General features: G+C 40.5%; 2 protein-coding genes across 8 annotated transcripts; one reads left to right on the forward strand and one right to left on the reverse strand.

Annotated features, from left to right (window-relative positions):
* Window positions 1-2,609: 2,609 nt before the first annotated feature.
* On the forward strand, window positions 2,610-6,831 carry LOC148015225 (uncharacterized). 5 transcript variants are annotated; one of them, XM_087665539.1, is made up of 9 exons: window positions 2,610-2,787; window positions 3,503-3,589; window positions 5,154-5,262; window positions 5,341-5,408; window positions 5,656-5,776; window positions 5,862-5,930; window positions 6,037-6,127; window positions 6,383-6,484; window positions 6,674-6,831. In XM_087665539.1, the coding sequence occupies exons 1-9, from the start codon at window positions 2,711-2,713 to the stop codon at window positions 6,829-6,831; spliced, it is 882 nt and encodes a 293-aa protein (XP_087521665.1). In that variant the 5' UTR covers window positions 2,610-2,710. The 5 variants fall into 5 exon arrangements, with proteins under 5 accessions (XP_087521665.1, XP_087521668.1, XP_087521666.1 ...); XM_087665543.1 differs by lacking the exon at window positions 2,610-2,787 and adding an exon at window positions 4,152-4,316 and having other exon boundaries at window positions 2,872-3,589; XM_087665542.1 differs by lacking the exon at window positions 6,383-6,484.
* A 330-nt stretch (window positions 6,832-7,161) lies between these two features.
* Window positions 7,162-10,224, reverse strand: LOC148015226 (remorin-like). Of its 3 annotated transcripts, none has more exons than XM_087665546.1 (4): window positions 10,039-10,224; window positions 8,622-8,736; window positions 8,459-8,540; window positions 7,162-7,292 (listed from the first exon to the last, which is right to left on the reverse strand). In XM_087665546.1, the coding sequence occupies exons 1-4, from the start codon at window positions 10,076-10,078 to the stop codon at window positions 7,284-7,286; spliced, it is 246 nt and encodes an 81-aa protein (XP_087521672.1). In that variant the 5' UTR covers window positions 10,079-10,224; the 3' UTR covers window positions 7,162-7,283. The 3 variants fall into 3 exon arrangements, with proteins under 3 accessions (XP_087521672.1, XP_087521671.1, XP_087521670.1); XM_087665545.1 differs by lacking the exon at window positions 7,162-7,292 and adding an exon at window positions 7,577-8,161 and having other exon boundaries at window positions 8,465-8,540; XM_087665544.1 differs by lacking the exon at window positions 7,162-7,292 and adding an exon at window positions 7,577-8,161.
* Between the last annotated feature and the right edge of the window lie 7,154 nt (window positions 10,225-17,378).

Genomic DNA, 17,378 nt, shown 5'->3' on the forward strand with positions numbered 1-17,378 from the left:
GAATCCCTCCTCGATAGAAACCATGGAAATGCCATGACCTATGCTACTTGGTTGTAATGCATCAATTGAATATGGATATTGATCAAGGTATTTCCTTTGCATGCATTGTAGTTTCCTTTTTTTTTTGTGGAATTCTGATCATGGATGTGCATGGACTCCTACTAATGTATTGTTGTGTTGTGTTGTGTTGTTGCAACAAATGCCATGTTTTGTACAAAAGTGCAATCCATATGCGATAGTTCAAGTTGAAATCCCAATACCTCAACATGTGGAAATGAGAACATTAGTAAGTTTCGCGAAAGGAAACTATTCAAAGAATAAATAATAATGGGGACATATGATGATCTTTGAGATTTTGTCGTTTCGCACTCCCCTCCCCCTCCCTACATATGCAAATTTGTAATAATAGTAATAATAACTAGCGTTCCGCGCACGCTTCGCTCGCACAGAACACTAGGCCGCTTCGCGGCAGCTTCGTTGCCTCCAAGCGGCAAGCAAGTTGCCGTATCGCACGGCAACTTCGCTCAACAATCCATTTCTCATCTTTCTCTCTCCTCTTTTTCCTCTCTTTCTCACCCAAATTCCCTATGTCTAATCTCTCTCTCTCTCTCTCTCTCTCTCCTTTTATTCTCCCCCCTCTCTTCTCTTTTCCTTCTCTCTCCCTCTCCTCTTTTTTTCTTTTTTTCTTCTCTCTCTCTTCATTCTCTTTTTAAAATTTTTCTTTTCTCTCTCTCTCTCTCTTTTTCTTCTCTTTTCGCTTTTCTTCTCTCTCTCTCTCTCTCCTCTATTTTCCTTCTCTCTTTCTCCTCTATTTTTTATTCTCTCTCTTTTTAAATTTTATCTTTTCTCTCTATATAATTCTCTCTACATGTTCTCTCTCTTCTTCTTCTTCTTCTTCTTCTTTTACTTTCTTCCCTCCCGCCCCCTTAGTCTCTCTTAAAGTATGCATATTTTATCTTTTCCCTATATATAATTCTCTTTATGTTTATATTCTCTCTCTTTTTCTCCTCTCTCTCTCTCTCTCTCTCTCTCCCTTTTCTTCTTCTCCCCTTTCTCCTAATTTTCCTCTTTTTCTTCTCTCTTTTAAATTTTATCTTTTTCTTCTCTCCTCTCTCTTTTAAATTTTATCATCTCTCTCTCTCTCTTCCCCCTCTCCTCTCTTTTTCTTTTTTCTTTCTCTCTCTCTCTCTCTTAAATATTATATTTTCTCTCTCTATAATTCTCTCTCTCTATTCCCTCTCTCTCTCTTCCCTCCCTCTCCTCTTCTTTCTTTTTTGCTCTTTGTGTGTGTGTGTATATGTGTGTATATATATATATCTCATTATTTTAATTAAAAAGAAAGTTTTTCTTTTTTTCTTTTCTTTTTCTTTTAAATTTTATCTTTCCTTTCTCTATAATTTTCTCTCTATGCTCAAATTCCTTCTCTATAATTCTCACTTTATAATTCTTATTTTCTCTCTCTCACTTTCTTCTCTATCTCTCCCCCCCTCTCCACTCTCTTTCGTTTTTTCTTTTCCTCTGTCTTTGTCTCTCTCTCTCTCTCTCTCTCTCTCTCTCTCTATTTTAATTTAAAAAACATTTACATTAAAATTTTTAATCTAATAAAGAGAGAGAGAAAGAGAGAGAACCTAGGCCCTACACATGAGAGAGGAGGGAGAGAAGAAAAATGTTTAATTAAAAAAGACTATTCTCTTTCCTCTTTCTCCCCCTTCTCTCTCAGTCTTCTTCTTTTTATCCTTCTTATTCTCTCTCTCTTTCTCTCTCTCTCTCTCTCTCTCTCATTGTATCTCCTCAAAGTGTGTGAAAAACTATGTTCGAAAAATTTTAAATTAAAAAAATATTTTAAAATATTTAAAAGTTTAATCTAACTGAGAGAGAGAGAGAGAGTAACTTTTGATTTAAAATGAAATTTTATTTAATTAAAAAAGAGAGAGAGAGAGAGATATATATATATATATATATATATATATAAATAAACTTTTGATTAAAAAGAAATTTGATTTAATTAAAGGAGAGAGAGAGAGAGAGAGAGAGAGAGAGAGAGAGAGAGAGAGAGAGAACAGACCCTACACATGAGAGAAAGAGGGGGGAGGGGAGAAGAATTTAATTAAAAAAAGGATGGGAAAAAGAAAGAGAGATCATAAGTGAGAGAGAGGGAAATGGGTTTCAATTTAAAAAAAAGAGGTGAGGGAGGAGGAAGGCTTTAATGAAAAAAGGGAAGGAGAAGAGAAAATAAGATATTGCAAGTGAGAAAAAGAAGAGCCAAAGGGGTTTTGATTGAAAAATGGAGGTTTGAAAAAGAGAATAGGTTCGGGAAGCTTTCTGAAAGTTCGGGGCTTTTCGAATCTATAGCTAAAATAATATAGCAGTAAAATAATAATAATAATAAGTGAGAATGAGGACTTGCTTTTACTCATGCGCAAACAAAGGCTACACCTTTGTAGCTGAGAAAAAAAACCAAGCATAATAGAAAGGTTTCCTCATAGTTTTTCAAAATTGGAGTAATAAAAAAAACCAATTTATAAGGTTAATGTTTCATATTCTCTCGCAAACATGTGTTATATTAATGAGAAAGTTTACATTTTTGGCAATTCGTTTTACATCAGACGTCGGTCTAGTGACGACTGCTGAAACGTCGCGTTGGGGGCATAGTAATGAAGCGCTGCTTTACGTCAAGCAGAGACCCACCACCCAGCAGCGCGTGTCCACCATGGTGCCCAGAGCGAACCCCACCAGGAAGTCTGCAACGTCTCTGGAATCCCGCTATGTCGAGCCTGGAAGAGGAAGGTACAGCTCTCTCTCTCTCTCTCTCTCTCTCTCTCACGCGCACACACACCATATCACTCGCATTTATACTGGTAATGGCAAGCAAATTCAACCTGAATTCATTGCAGGATCCCTTCTTTAGCACAGTAGTAGTGCTTCTGTGCTACTACTATGATGATCATTGCGTTAAGTTTTCATGAATTCATTAGTACAGCATATAGGTGCTTCTGTGCTACCACTATGGTGGTTATCATGTCAAAGAAGATTAACTATGATATCGTTCACAATATATTTTAGACAAATTCCCACTATAGTTCCCACATTGTGAAAACGAAAACATCATAGGCTTCTGCTCCTGCTCGGGAGGCACCGCATTCCTAGCTAGATTAGGTTGGCTGGGAGTCCCCGGCAGGCACTGCATACCTAACTAGGTACGGTTAGGGGCAGGGGGCTCCTGGCCAGCTAGGTCTGTGGTGCACTCAGGAGCCAGCTAGGTCTGTGGTGCCTCTCCTGAGTGGAAGCTCGGGATATTGAACACCTTAGGGGAAACAAAGGAAAAGTGCCCCTTTTCCCACATGGGCAAATGTCAAAAACTTTTTGTGGTTGTGGGATCCTTTCATTAATATAGTAATTACCTGCTTCTGTGCGACTACTACCGTGATCATTGCTTGAAGCTTGTTTGTTTGTTTGTTTGTTTTTTGGGGTCTCTTGGGACTTTGCCATCATGCAAAACCAGGATCGACCTGACAAAGCATAAAGGGGGCCAAGAAGGATTGCGCAAATGTGTAGAGGATTTCACAGCAGCTCACCCCTCCTATGCCAGGTATGTGCATACATTTCACTCTGCAACATGCCAGCCTCAGAGTGTACATGGAAATTACAGGAATCCATTCATACGAAGTCCACACTAGTACATAAGCCACCCATTCGGATCCCTTCCTCGTCTTAGATGCAGGCAATTATCTCTAAAATTTTGCATCTCAGGAGAGAGCCAATCAGACCTTCAATCGAGGACTCCAAGAAACAGTTATGGCATGTTTAGAATATTAGTGTCAGGTCATTAAACTTTGGACACAAGGTATGGGACCAAGCACAGCTAATTTTACTATGAAAGGCAGTTCAAGGACAATTGATCACGATTTGTTTGGGGTGTGGGTGTGTGTTTCAGTATGGTGTGAGGGTATACATGCTAACATTCCTGAAGTGATAAACTTAACATGCACCATTCTAAGTGGAGGAGACGTTATATTTCTCTCATGGCTTGAGATAGCCACCTAGCTTTAGTTTCTTGTGGATGTTCTAAGGAACACATTTCTCAACCCATGGGCTGACTTTGGAGATGATCATGTGATTATACTCCTTATGGAACTTTGATGAAAATGCAGCTTCCTGTGATAGATTTTGGGATTCGTCTGCATGCCCATTGCTCATCCTTTTTTCATAGGATACAATGGCAGCATAGGTGAGGGTGCTGATTAGAGAAGCAACTTACCCAAAGCAAAAGGAGAAGAGACAACCAAGCTAGGGCTGCCTATGGTGATAGGCCCAAGGTAACCGTCCAAAGGCCTTAAAACACTTTAGGAACAAAGCTCCAATATCCCTCATTGACTCACTGATATCATTCATTGGTAGGACATAATCACACAACATATTGTTATAAGAGGGTTCCTGTTCTCCAACATTTTCTCCATTAACAACATAATTTCCTCCATGTCAACGACAATGGAGAGAATAAGAGTAAGAAAGAAACAGGTTCTAGACTGTGGCCTTGGAAACCCGATGTAACAGCCACCTGAGTCTAGACTTTAAATAGGGAACTTAGCAAATCAGAATTTGAAGACGGTGGTAGAGGGAATGAAAATGCTAAAGTTTTAAAGTGCTCAACCTTGAGAGGCCAAGTGCACATATGAAATCAAGAGATGGACAAAAGTGTCAGAAATCTGAGTAGAACCAGTGGGAATGAAGCTTTCCAAGCAATGACTCCGTCAATTAGTGTGGGGTCCTGTGAAAATTCAGCTGAGTAACACCGAGGGAAAGGAAAGGAGCTGTTTAAAGGATTTGAAAGAGACTGGGGGAAAGATAACAGCAAGGGACAAGGGCAGGCAGTGGGAAATAACAAAGGCAAGATCCTAGAAAAAGTCACAGGATCCAAGATGACACACAGTATCAGATGGTGACAGAAGGCATTAAAAGTGACAGCATGCACCTTGTTTTCTATTCTACATCAGAGGACTTATCCCTTTGAATAATAGTAGGAGACTTGATTGTGCAGTTGGCAAGAAATTGTTCTCTTTTTTGCAACTTTGATTATAAAGCTTCTGCTCTACATCAGTTTGCTTTATTTTGACGATGCTATTAGATAAGAATTCAAAGTTTTCTGGTTGCAGGAAAAACTTGGAGCTCTGTGAAAAGGTCGTGCTTGTTGGCGATCCTTGTGTTGGGAAAACTTGTCTCATTCTGCGACTTAAAAATGACACATACGAAGATAACTATCAGGTAGCTTTCCTGACACACGAACTTGTCATTTCAAGTAGAATCTCCACATTACCAGGATCTGAACAACTTGATTTGCAGCCCACAATTGGTGTCGATTTCTACTGGGAGAAATATATATATGGAGACTATGAATTCACACTGCATATGTAAGCTCTGCAACATAGCCGTTTTGAATCTTGAAAGTAACATTGAAAACCTACTACTACAGGGCCTGGTTTTAGATGAGAATAATGAACTAATCACAGTTCTATATATATCCTCTGTACTCAGAAATGTTTACTGGTTCATCATCCTCCACTTCATCAGGCTTCATGTTCATGTCTGCAAAAATCTATTTTCAATCGAATGCCATCCTACTTGGTGAAGATTGAAACGTGTATTTCAATTTTCCAGTTGGGACACTGCTGGACAGGAGCGTTACCGATCTTTGTCAAAGGCGTATTATAGAGGTGCGCAAGCATGCATTGCTTCATTTGATCTGGGTGTTCCTGAGACACTTGCCCATGCAAAACAGGTACTGTAGCTGGTACCAATACTGACTCACGTGTTCAAGTGGCTAAAAAATGCTCAGGACTATAATGGTCTCAAGTTTTTTGCAGTGGGTTGCAGAAGTAAGAAAGGAAAACCCACACAACCAAGACCTTTGTGTTTTCTTAGCAGGCTGTAAGGTCACAACTCTGTCTCTGTTACGATTAACAAATATATGTAATACAGTAGTTTTTTATCGCATAGCCATCACAATGGTACTTCTACTTAAAAGTCCCACCTTTGCAGTCAGACATGTTCCATGTAGTAGCATCCACACATGCTGAACACGTAGCTGCAGAATTAGAGGCAGAGTATTTTGAGGTCAGTTCGAAGTCTGGTAAGGGAAAATCCTGTGCTTGTAAACTTGTCCACATTGTTATGTTATGCAAAGCAGAAGGAAAACCTGTTGTGGGATTGCATCACTTTGGCCTATTTTTTATTGTTAATTGTCCTTGGAGATCTTCACAATTATCTCGATCGTACACAGTAGAGAAAGGCAAATTGCAAATCTGAACTTCTGATATATGTCAAACACATCAAGCAAATATGGGGTAATATCAAAATCATCTTTAAATTCCTCTCTGCTGTCTAGGGTTTAATGTGAGGACTCTCTTTGATAGAGTTGGTATCGTGTTGTTTGAGAGAGCATTGCTAAGAGCAGCAAAGGATTGGGCTGAGGAAAATAAAAAATCCGGTATGTTTAAGACTGGTTTGTGACATCATTTTGAAGGATAACATTAGGATCAAGTTTCCACAACACAATCCATCTTTATATTCAATGTTTAAATAGTCTCAGGACTGGTTTCTTTGACAAATTCATTTGGATGTAAGCCAGAGTCAGATGGAGGTTCATCTAACAAACACCATGTAATTTACTATTCAGCAAGCAAAGTAATCACAAAACAAAAACAAAGTAGCATGGAGAGGTTGGAGGAGAGTCCGGGTGATCCAGGATCAGGAAAAGGAACTGAGAACTGGAAAGAAGTCAAAAAAACAACCAGGACATCTCATTGTTGTGGAATGGGAGGAGGTTATCAGTGATTTAAAAGCAGTGTTGGCTATAATTCATCAACAGGATAACTACCGATTAAAAGTGGGAGCCAGTTTGTCAAAGCATGTTTTAACCAAAGGCATCGATTTTGTGGTGGGGACCCAATCATATGCTCATTGGTCTGCTCCAACATGGATTATTCGCTTACCTTTCCACTTTGGAGTTGTTGTTGAGCTTCCTAAGCACATGTTGATTGTGAAAGATTGTACCCAAAGCATAGCTGGTCGTTAGTATGGTGGTGGTTATTGACTTGCCCCAACTTATAGCTGGTCTCATGTACATAGATAGGTTTGATTGAGCAAACAAGAGGAATCGGTGAAAATAAATTGAGGTCACTCCTTTTATCCCAAGGGATGAGTGAACCCCTGTTCTGTTACACCATTGTTTCAGCAATCAGCTGAGCAACTTTGATTCTCTATTGGGAGATTCATTCCACCATCCTTCAAGCAAGCTACAAATCACCGTTCAAGCGAGTTTCAATTCACCATTTTCAATTAAATGATCTCTTTCACCAGCTGCAAAGGCAGTATATCTGATTTCTTTTTTTCTTCCCCCATAAGTAAGTGTATATCAATATAGGAAAATATTCACATCAGGCCATCAGGCCAACCAAACAGAATGGTAACAACTCACACAAAGTCATCAAGCTATCAGAACATCCTACTACATAAGCAAAAACTCTTTAAAAACTATCAAGCTCCAAAACCACTGGAACAAATGAAGGGGATCATCAAGAGGGCACAACAAGGGTGCTAATGCATCTGACCATGTGTTTTCTGACATTCTCTATGAAAGTTTATTATTTTTCATAATTGCAAACTTGTTTATTCAAAGTATCCCTCATGTTTCCCAATATAGCACTCTCTAAATTTGGCAAAAAATCCCACATTTGCCATCAAAATTTGCCCAAATTTCCCAATTAATACTGGTGAGGAACAGTTTCATGAAATACATGAGGTGCATCATATTTTGCAAGTCTTGTTCCACCTTTGAAGGAAGAAAGATCGACCATTTAATATCAACTTGGAAATTGATGAGTAAAATAGCTCATGATTCATGGAGAGATTCATGTTCCAAGTATAGATCAATGAAAGCATTCAAAACACAGGATTTTGAAGTTCACTAAGCTCCAAAACACAGGCACTTTTTCGGGGCCTTTCTTGAAGATCTGTATTTTGAAGCCAACTCATCTAGCTTCACAAGCTCTTCCCCCTTCTTAGCCTCAGCCATTGCACGCTTCTCTTCAGCTTTCTTGTGGACAGCAGCCACTTTATTGTTCATCTTCTCCACACGAGAAGCCCTTTCTTTTCCAAGATTTTCCTGCATATGGTAGTTCCCTCCATCTTTGATGAATAGTGATGATCACATTTTTCATAGTCTAAGTGGGTTCTATGCACATGACAGACATCAATGGGAAGGATAGATATAAAATCACTATAAAATGACAAAGAAAAGCAGCCATTACCACCCTATTTAGAAGGTTTATTAAAACCTAGTCAACAAATCATTTTTCATATTAAACTCCCGAGATCCGAGAATGCAATAGGAATGTTCCACGTGCTAAAAGAAATGTCTCTTATCTTATAATAGGTCAGGTAAAACCTCAGCCAAACTTACTTCAACCTTCTTAAGGTTGGCTTCAATGGATGCTTTCTTTGAGTTCTCCCATGCATTGATCTTTGCAAGCTTTCTGTTGTACCTGAATCACGGGGCAGTATTATATTTTTGAACCAATCACCTTAGATGGTACAGGACATTTGAAAGCTGAATTGAACCTTACTTGTTATAGGACTTGGCCTTCTCATTCTCCTCCCATGCTCTTATGTGAGAATGAGTCCTCTGAGTATTAACATTGTCAAGAATGTTTTCATGATCAGCCTTGATGGGGGTATCTCCTGCACCAATGGCAATAATTAGGCACATCGCACTCGATATGGACCACTTTAAAAAAAGCATCATTTGATACAAGTTCTTAGTATGGTTTGCTCCTTAGGAAGGTGGGATACTAGGTCTAAACATCAAAGTTTCTAGTAAGAGAACAAAGTGCAGTGATTGACAAACTTCAAGCCATTTAGGGAAATTCATATGCATCCGGCTACCAGCTCCGAAAATATACTTCCTTAGTAACATGCAGGGCCTACAGTGAGAGTAGTCATTCACAAAATGTTTACACAGCACGTAATAAGTGGGTTCAGGTGACAAAGTAACAAAGCCTATCCCTGTCTTGACACATTATACTGGTTAATGCAAACACAACTCCTCGAATCTTTTTGTGCACTAGGTGCCTGGATATTGAGTGAGTGTAAGTGCATCGCGGGTGCAACAGTGACCTCTGCACATCAATGTAGAAAACCTCACATGTCTACTGGAGGCCAATTTGGCCTATGCGACAAATCAATATACATTAAGTCCATATACATTAAGTCCATGCCTTGAGTATCATGTCAGAACTGAAAGGAAACTAAATGTAGGTAAGTGCATTCGATGTGTAGTCCATATGGCCAGTTGTATATGTTCATCGATTCAACCTTCACGAAGAGAAAAAGAATGGCATAGTTGGGAGGCAAAGAGACCTTTCCTTAGTTTCAAATGATTGAAGTCAGGATCAATGATTTCTCCATTTTCCTTTCTGCCTTTCACATTGATCACTACTGGAGGCTTGGTCTTGGCTAAGAACTAAAGATCAAGAGGTTATCATAAAAGGGGGGGAAAAGACACAATGCACAGCCATGCAGATACTCTACGCCTGAGATGGCAACAGCAAAGTCCCCCCGCCCCCGAATCCTCATGTCAAATGGAACACAAATGTCGTGGCATTCAAAAGCCAAATCCAGAACTTGATCAGCCGGATAGTTGAAAGAATTCTACTTTCTTGATTCAATCCACACATAAGCGAGACTGAATGTACTTCCATATCTCAATCAACGCAGAAATAAATGATAAATACAAATGAATCCTAATGTCAAATGGTCTGATTGGAGAGGGCCATACTAGAGTTCAAGCCAAAGGTTATCTGTGGTTTGATTGAAAGATGTATGATCCTGTTTCAATGGCTTATTGAATGTGGATTGATTGAAAGATGTATAATCCTGTAACAATGGTTAGTGAATGTGGGTTGATTGAAAGGTCTATAATCCTGTGTCAATGATTAGTGAATGTGGGCAGAAACAGAGGTGGGGGAAGGGAAGAGGCCGTACCTGGATGATGAGAGGTAGGAAGGGGAGGATCGCTGGCCATGTGGGTTTCTTGCAGATGCAGAGCGAATGGCTGTTGTGATCTTCTTCCACATACCTTGTTTTTGCTCCCCTGCGAGCGCACACAAAAACCGCTCTCTCTCTCTCTCCCTCTCTGTGTGTCTGTCTGTGGCTCTCACACTGGACACACTCGAGCAAAGACCAAAAAAAGAAAAGAAAAGAAAGGAAACAGCAACAAGTTTCTTTGTGCCTCCCTCGCCACGTGGACACACAAGTGGCACCTCAACACATGGCCTTGCATATTCATACATTTGAGCGCGCAATATTGTTTTGTAAGCATTTCCTATATATTATATCTATGTATGTATGCATAGCCTCTGTTCACACGTGCACTCCCCCATTGGCCCCCTGCTACACAGGCAAAGAGCTTCATACAGAAGTTAAACTTTCCTAATGGAAAATGTATTGTAGGTTCAGCCTCACATGCTTCACTTTTTCCACCCATGCACGCGTGTGCATGCACACACACAATTACTTAGTCCACTACAGACCTATCTCGATGGGTGGGCTTTCTCCCAAAAGTATGGGGCCTGTTACAAAACTATCTGGACAAGTGAACTATCTTCCAAAAGTATGGGGTGCTTGGCTTTCACACGGTCCACACAACAATTAATTTGATCAAAGATGGATGCATTGCATGTCTTTCACTAATGATCGGTGAATTGAAAGTGTAAGTGACACCTCCTCATTGGTTCAACCATTGGCCGATGCACATTTCCTCCATTTTTATAGCATGGGCGGGGTGGTCAAGTCGGATGAACACGACTCTAGTGGAGAACTTTTTCTTTTCTCCTGTGAATCACATATAAGCATGACACCCTTGCACTGTTACCCTACCGGATGGGTGTGCAACCCCCCTAACAGTGACAACATCAACATCAAAATTAACCCAAGCTTGTTCCACTCCTCTCCCAATGTTTCCCATTCTTTTTATCATTGACAAATTGGTTACATCCACATGGCATTCAAGTCATTACACCTCCCCTTGCACACACATTACATGGGGCTGAAGATGCCACTTGTCCATAATGCATTTAGACATTTTTGGTCTACCTCCCTAAGGCATTAGTGGTGCAACGAGAAAGGAAAGGGGGCATACTTTTCTCTTCCTATATAAAATGGAAAATATGCTTCTTTTTATTTTAAAAAAGACATACATTTTAATTAGTTTGCATTCTTATTAACTCTAGTAAATGATATCAATGAGTACGATTCCTTAGGACCATCCATCACTTCTTTTAAATGTGCAACCATTTTTGTCACTTTCATTCAACAAATAAGAGCATGGACATACAAAGGTTATGGTTTACTTTAACGTTGCTTTTCAAGAGACTTAACCAAGAGTTTTGTAATGCATGCTTCAAGATTTTTATTAAGACATCACTCAAGTCCCAAAAGGGGCCAACATCCCAAAGAATGGAATATCGTGGAGCTATGCAATTGAGGGGAATTGATTTGAAGACCTTCTAAAAGACACACTTCCACCCTTACTAGAGTTGCTGCTCCTTGAGAACTTAATTGAGTTAGGTAGGTGCCTTAACAAACAAGGATTCACAGTGATATTTTGGAAGTTAGCAATGGGTCGTAAGGAAATTGGATGGCTTTTAGTACTTCCATCCTCTACACGTCTCTCTCTCTCTCTCTCTCCTCATCCAACTTTCATGAGGTGAGACCATGGCTATGTTGCTTTACACATGGCAAGTTAGGGTCTATTGACTTGCATTGAGCTAGGCTCTAAGGCTCATTTCACATAGGGGCCTACGGACAACTTTCATTTTAAAAAAAGAGTCTAGAGTCCCAGATGTAAAGTTTTTATTTGCTCAAGGAGATGGCCATTGCCATCCTTATCGGGAGGCTTGCATTTTCCTTAAGAGATGACATTGTGCACTTGTTGTATAGATTACACGGCACAATGGACAAAATCTGAGCAAGGAGTAGAGAACACAGATCAAATATGATAAGAATAGAGACCGCTTTAATTTCAAATGAATTGATACAAAGATGGCTTTGTCCACTTGTGCACTTCCACTGTGAAACTTAGATGGCGATTCAGAAAAATGATATGCAAAGAGCTAAAGGATAGCTGGAAAAACTCTAACTGGGTGAAAGTTAGATTGACAATGGCTTTGAAAGGTGAGAAGGATCAAAGCTTGCTTGGAAGAGCTATGGCGGGAGAGCAAGAGCAAGAAAGAGAGAGATACAAAATGGGAACTTCAATAGTCACAATGTGTGATCGGGCCTTCCTTTATTCAAACTATCACGTAAAAGAGAAAAGAATAAAGTGACGATGACGAGCATCCGCCACCTACAGTTGCAATGGTGGGTAATATCAGTGTAGTAATACACGGGTGGCTAGGTGGAGGTGCCTTTACCCCCAACAACCTCCCATTTAGAGGCGAATCTACCCCAGTGAGGAGTGAAAAGACAAAAGAAAAGACAGTACAATGTACACATATATAACAGGATGAGGAAAAACGTCATCTTATCCAACACCCACCAATTTCCTGAGGAAGGCAAAGCACTCAGTAGTAAGGCATTTGTGAGCAAATCTGCAGGATTTTTGTCAGTGGAGATCTTGACAAGGTCAACAGACCTGTTCTCCATGACCCCACGTATGAAGTAATACCTCACCTCAATGTGTTTCGTCTTCGCATGGAAGACTAGATTCTTGGCTAGCTGAATAGCACTCATAGAATCCAAATGTAGCATAGGTATAGCATCAATTCCAAGGTCATGAACTAAACAACCTAACCATATAGCCTCCTTGTAGGCCTCAGTGGCTCCAACATACTCGGCCTCAGTGGTAGATAGAGCCGTACACTTTTGAACCCTGGACATCCAAGAGACGCCACCTCTAGCATAGGCGAATACATAGCCAGAAGTGGACTTCCTACTATTTGCATGTCCTGCATAATCGAAGTCTGTGTATCCCACAACTCATGTATCCTAGCTACCATAGCAAATACACATATCTGCTGTGCCCTTCAAGTACCTCATGATACCCTTCATGGCATCCCAATGTTTCTTGCTAGGTGTAGCCATATAGCATGCCACAACACCAATTACAAAGGCAATATCTGGACGAGTGGCTATCATAGCATATATCAAACAGCCCACAGTTGATGCATAAAGGATCTTGGCCATCTCGCATCTAACAATTGGCTTGTGAGACCTTCACATAAGAAGGTAATGGACAGCCAATAGGCTTCACGTCCTGCATGCGGAAATGCTCAAGGAATTTATGAATTTACTCCCTCTATGAGAGGTAGAGTAGTCCCCGATGCTTGTCGCGCTTAATGCTCATACCAAGAATGTGAGAGGCATGTTCCAAATCATTCATTTCAAAGCTCTTCTTCAACTGATATTTAAGAGCATCTAGCTCATCATAAGCTTTCTCTGCTATCAATATATCATCTGCATAAAGTATCAAAATAAGTAATGATCCATCATAGGCTTTCTTCGTGTAAAGATATAGCTCCATAGCACTCCTGTTGTAGCCTTATGACTGTATAAAGGTGTCAAACTTATGATACCACTCCATAGGTGTCTACTTCAAGCCATAAAGACTTTTCTTCAACTTGCACACTAGGTGCTTCCTGCCAGGTTCTGCAAAGCCCTCAGTGTGCTCCATGTAAATCTCATCATGCAAATCCCTATGCAAGAATGCAGTCTTGACATCCATCTAATATATGTCCAAGTCAAGCTGTGTGATTGAGGACAAAACCAAGCATAAGGTGGTTATCTTGACCACAAGGGAAAACAATTCATCAAAGTCAACTCCATGCTCATGTTTAAAACCCTTAGCAACAAGTCTTGTCTTATAAGCTGGCTTGGGATGCCTAGGGGTACTTTTCAGCTTGTACACCCATTTGCATGGCAAAGCCTTCTTGCCCTTAGTCAATGCAACCAAATCCCAAGTCATATTCTTATGCAGGGAGTCCATCTCAGATAGCATAGCCCCCTCCCAGGAGTGACTGTCACCCCTACGCATAGCCTCATCATAGGTGAGAGGCTCTCCTGCATCTGTAACCAAGACATAATGTATCGAGGGCTCAAATCTATCAAGCGGATGTCTATCTCTAGTAGATTGTCTCATTGCAAGCTCTGCTGCATGTCCTGTTGAAAGATAAGCATAGGAACTCTTCCTACATTAGAGAGGATAAGGGTAGCTAGGCGTAAAAGGGCTGGAGGATAGGGAAAACCCTAACCCTAACTCCTCTAGTATATAAACAGCCTAAAGTACACACTCCAGTAGAGGAGAGTGTACTAGTTGTACTTTGAGCAACTGATTAAACAAGAAATTGTTCTTATACTTGAGCTCTCTCTCTCCCTCTTATGTACACTCTCTCAAGCCTTCAACTCAGATTTTCAACATGGTATCAGAGCCATCTTTGATCCTCCATCTTCCCTCAACCTCTTTACCCATCTAAGTGCACAAGAAGTACTCTTACCATCTCAGTTACCTTCCTCTCCACCATATCTAGCCAAACCCCCTGACCTTGGAGGAGCTGCTGTGGGCAATAGAAGCATTTTCAACTTTTAATTTCTTCTAGAGATCTTCACTTTAGCTTAGGCTGACTCAGCCTAGCACATCAAAGGTTGGGATTAGGCGATGTGGTGGACGACATTGCATAAAACACAGATCTGGCACAGTTTACGTAGCCGATCTTATCCGAGCTGAAGCACGACTAGTACAGGGCGCAATCATGATGGTTACCTTAGGGCTATTGTAGCCCCTATAGTGGACCATCCTTATCTAAGAGGGTTTATCATAATTCATCTTCTGCAACCTGCTATGATCAAAACCCTAGCTGTGGGTCTCCTGGCAGCCATAGCCAGGAAGCTTCAAGCTTCTTCCATCTTCAAAAATTTTCAATGTTTGGTCATTAACAATGATTTTAAGCACTGAGTCAACTCTTTCAGAGTCAGTTACTAATTTGGGAACTTCATTTCAACAGAGGTTCTTCTACTCAAAGGGTTATCATCAAGCTCATCAAGACCAACATCTACCATCTCTAGCAACATGAGCTACAGATGAGTGCTTGTAAGCACTAAGGCACATTGCTTAATCATCATTGTTGCTGGTAATTACACAATCTAAATGTTTTCATCAAAAAATTAAAACAATTGAGTGCTTACTTCATGTTGTAAGGCTATGTGTAAAATTATAAACACATAGACTATCCTACCCTAAACTTGTATTGTATATCTTGTGTGAGTTTTTTCAAGTACACTGGTCAATGAAATCAGAGGAATGAGTGTCATTGTACTCTCCTTGGAATCATAAGCAACAAGCATTGAAATCATAGACCGTCCTTGTCCAACACAAGGTTCATCCACTAAGCCATACCACAAGGAGGAGCCCAAAGTCCACAGCCTAGGTTCACATCATTGAAGCCTAAAAAGACCATTAAACCTCAGAAGAAGATTGCACATAAGAAAGGACCACCAAAGTAATATTTTGAAATATTACATATGTATGATTTTCAGCCTTTCTCCTCATTACAACTTTGATATCAATTGTTTGATTTGCTTCTACATTCAGTGGCAAAGTTGTAAGGGAGGCATTGCCCTTGTTCTAACAAGTGGTAAGACCTTCCCAGTAGCCACAACTTGCGCTGATGTCTTGTCCTCAAATTTGAAAATTTAATGGAAAAGATTTCCATCCTTGGCAAGTTTTGATCAAATACAAAATGATAGAAAGAGGATATTGGCCCTTCATAAAAGGGACCAAAGTAATTGACCCATCTAATCCCCTTGATGTAGAAGATAATGAACGAGCTCAGGCCATCATCATGCTTCATTTAGATGAATCCTTAATTCATCACATTGACCAACTCTCAACTGCAAAAGAAAAGTGGGATGAGCTCGAAAGGCTCTACGGTGCTACAGGGAAGAACTCCAAGATATTTCTCAAGATTGAGTTTTTTAGCTTGGAATACAAACAGGGAGAAGATCTAAGCAAGTTCATTTCACATATGAAGGGGCTTATGGCACAACTTGCCTCCGTTCAAGCACCTATCCATGATGAAGATGCCATTGCCATCCTGCTAAAGTCTGTGAAGAAGGTTTTTCCAATCCTTGTGACTACCCTAACTAATATCCCGAACCCAACTTTAACAAGTACCATCTAGTCATGCCTGGATGAAGAGAAGAGAAACCATACTGAAGGGTCTTTAGCATTTACTTCTCGTGAGCAAGTGTTAGTCCATACAACTTCTACTAAGTGCTCCTTCTATCACAAAAAGGAGCATATTATGAGCAACTGCTAGAAGAAATATCCTGAAAAAATGAAGCGTAATAAATGCAAAAAGACCGGGCATATCACTAGTAAGTGTCCCAGTGTTCTAGAAGTACCTAAGGAATTGGAGGTCAACTTTGCCTCCCAATCCATAGGTGACCGACTCTTTTGAGTCTTGTAACACTCTCTACCTATAACCTTTTTTTGTAGCCTAATTTATAAAGGCATCTCATTGAGAATTAAGGGGAGGCATCCTATTATGTTTGTATCCAATGCCACCTGGCATTGGGGGGGGGGGGGGGGTGTTGAAAGATAAGCATAGGAACTCTCCCTACATTAGAGAGGACAAGGGTAGCTAGGTATAAAAGGGCTGGAGGACAAGGGAAACCCTAACCCTAACTCCTCCAATGGCTATATAAACAGCCTAAAGTACACACTTTAGTAGAGGAGAGTGTACTAGTTGTACTTTGAGTAGCTGACTAAACAAGATCTTGTTCTTGTACTTGAGCTCTCTCTATCCCTCTTGTGCACACTCTCTCAAGCCTTCAACTCTGATCTTGAACATGTCCAACATTCTGTCCAACACCTTGGCCATGTGTACCAACTGCTGTTGTAGGCTGTTGTCCAATTGGCTGTGCAAGAGCACGTGGCTTCTCTTGGAATACAACCCTACATCTCTCTACCACCTTCTCAGGCTGCCTATGCATCTTGTCTTCATGGAAGGCTACATCATGGCTGCGGATGACTTTCCATGCCTGTGGATCCCAAAGGCGGTAACCCATCTTGCCTGCATCTCCATAGCCAAGAAAAATGCATTTGATACTCTTAGGATCTAGTTTACTACGCTTGTCCTTGGGCACATGGCAGTATGCCTCACATCCAAAAACACGTAGATGTGCATATAAGACGGAGGTTTCCCAATCCATACCTCCTATGCAACCTCCTAGAAATCCAAACCACTAGAAGGTAATCTATTTATGATATGCACATATGTACTGATTGCCTCAGCCCAAAAGCTCTATGATGGTAGACCTACATGACT

This window comes from Lygodium microphyllum, chromosome 24 (genome assembly GCF_053477565.2).
Source record: "Lygodium microphyllum isolate KBCC chromosome 24, Lygodium_microphyllum_v1.1.10, whole genome shotgun sequence".
Lineage (NCBI taxonomy): Eukaryota > Viridiplantae > Streptophyta > Polypodiopsida > Schizaeales > Lygodiaceae > Lygodium > Lygodium microphyllum.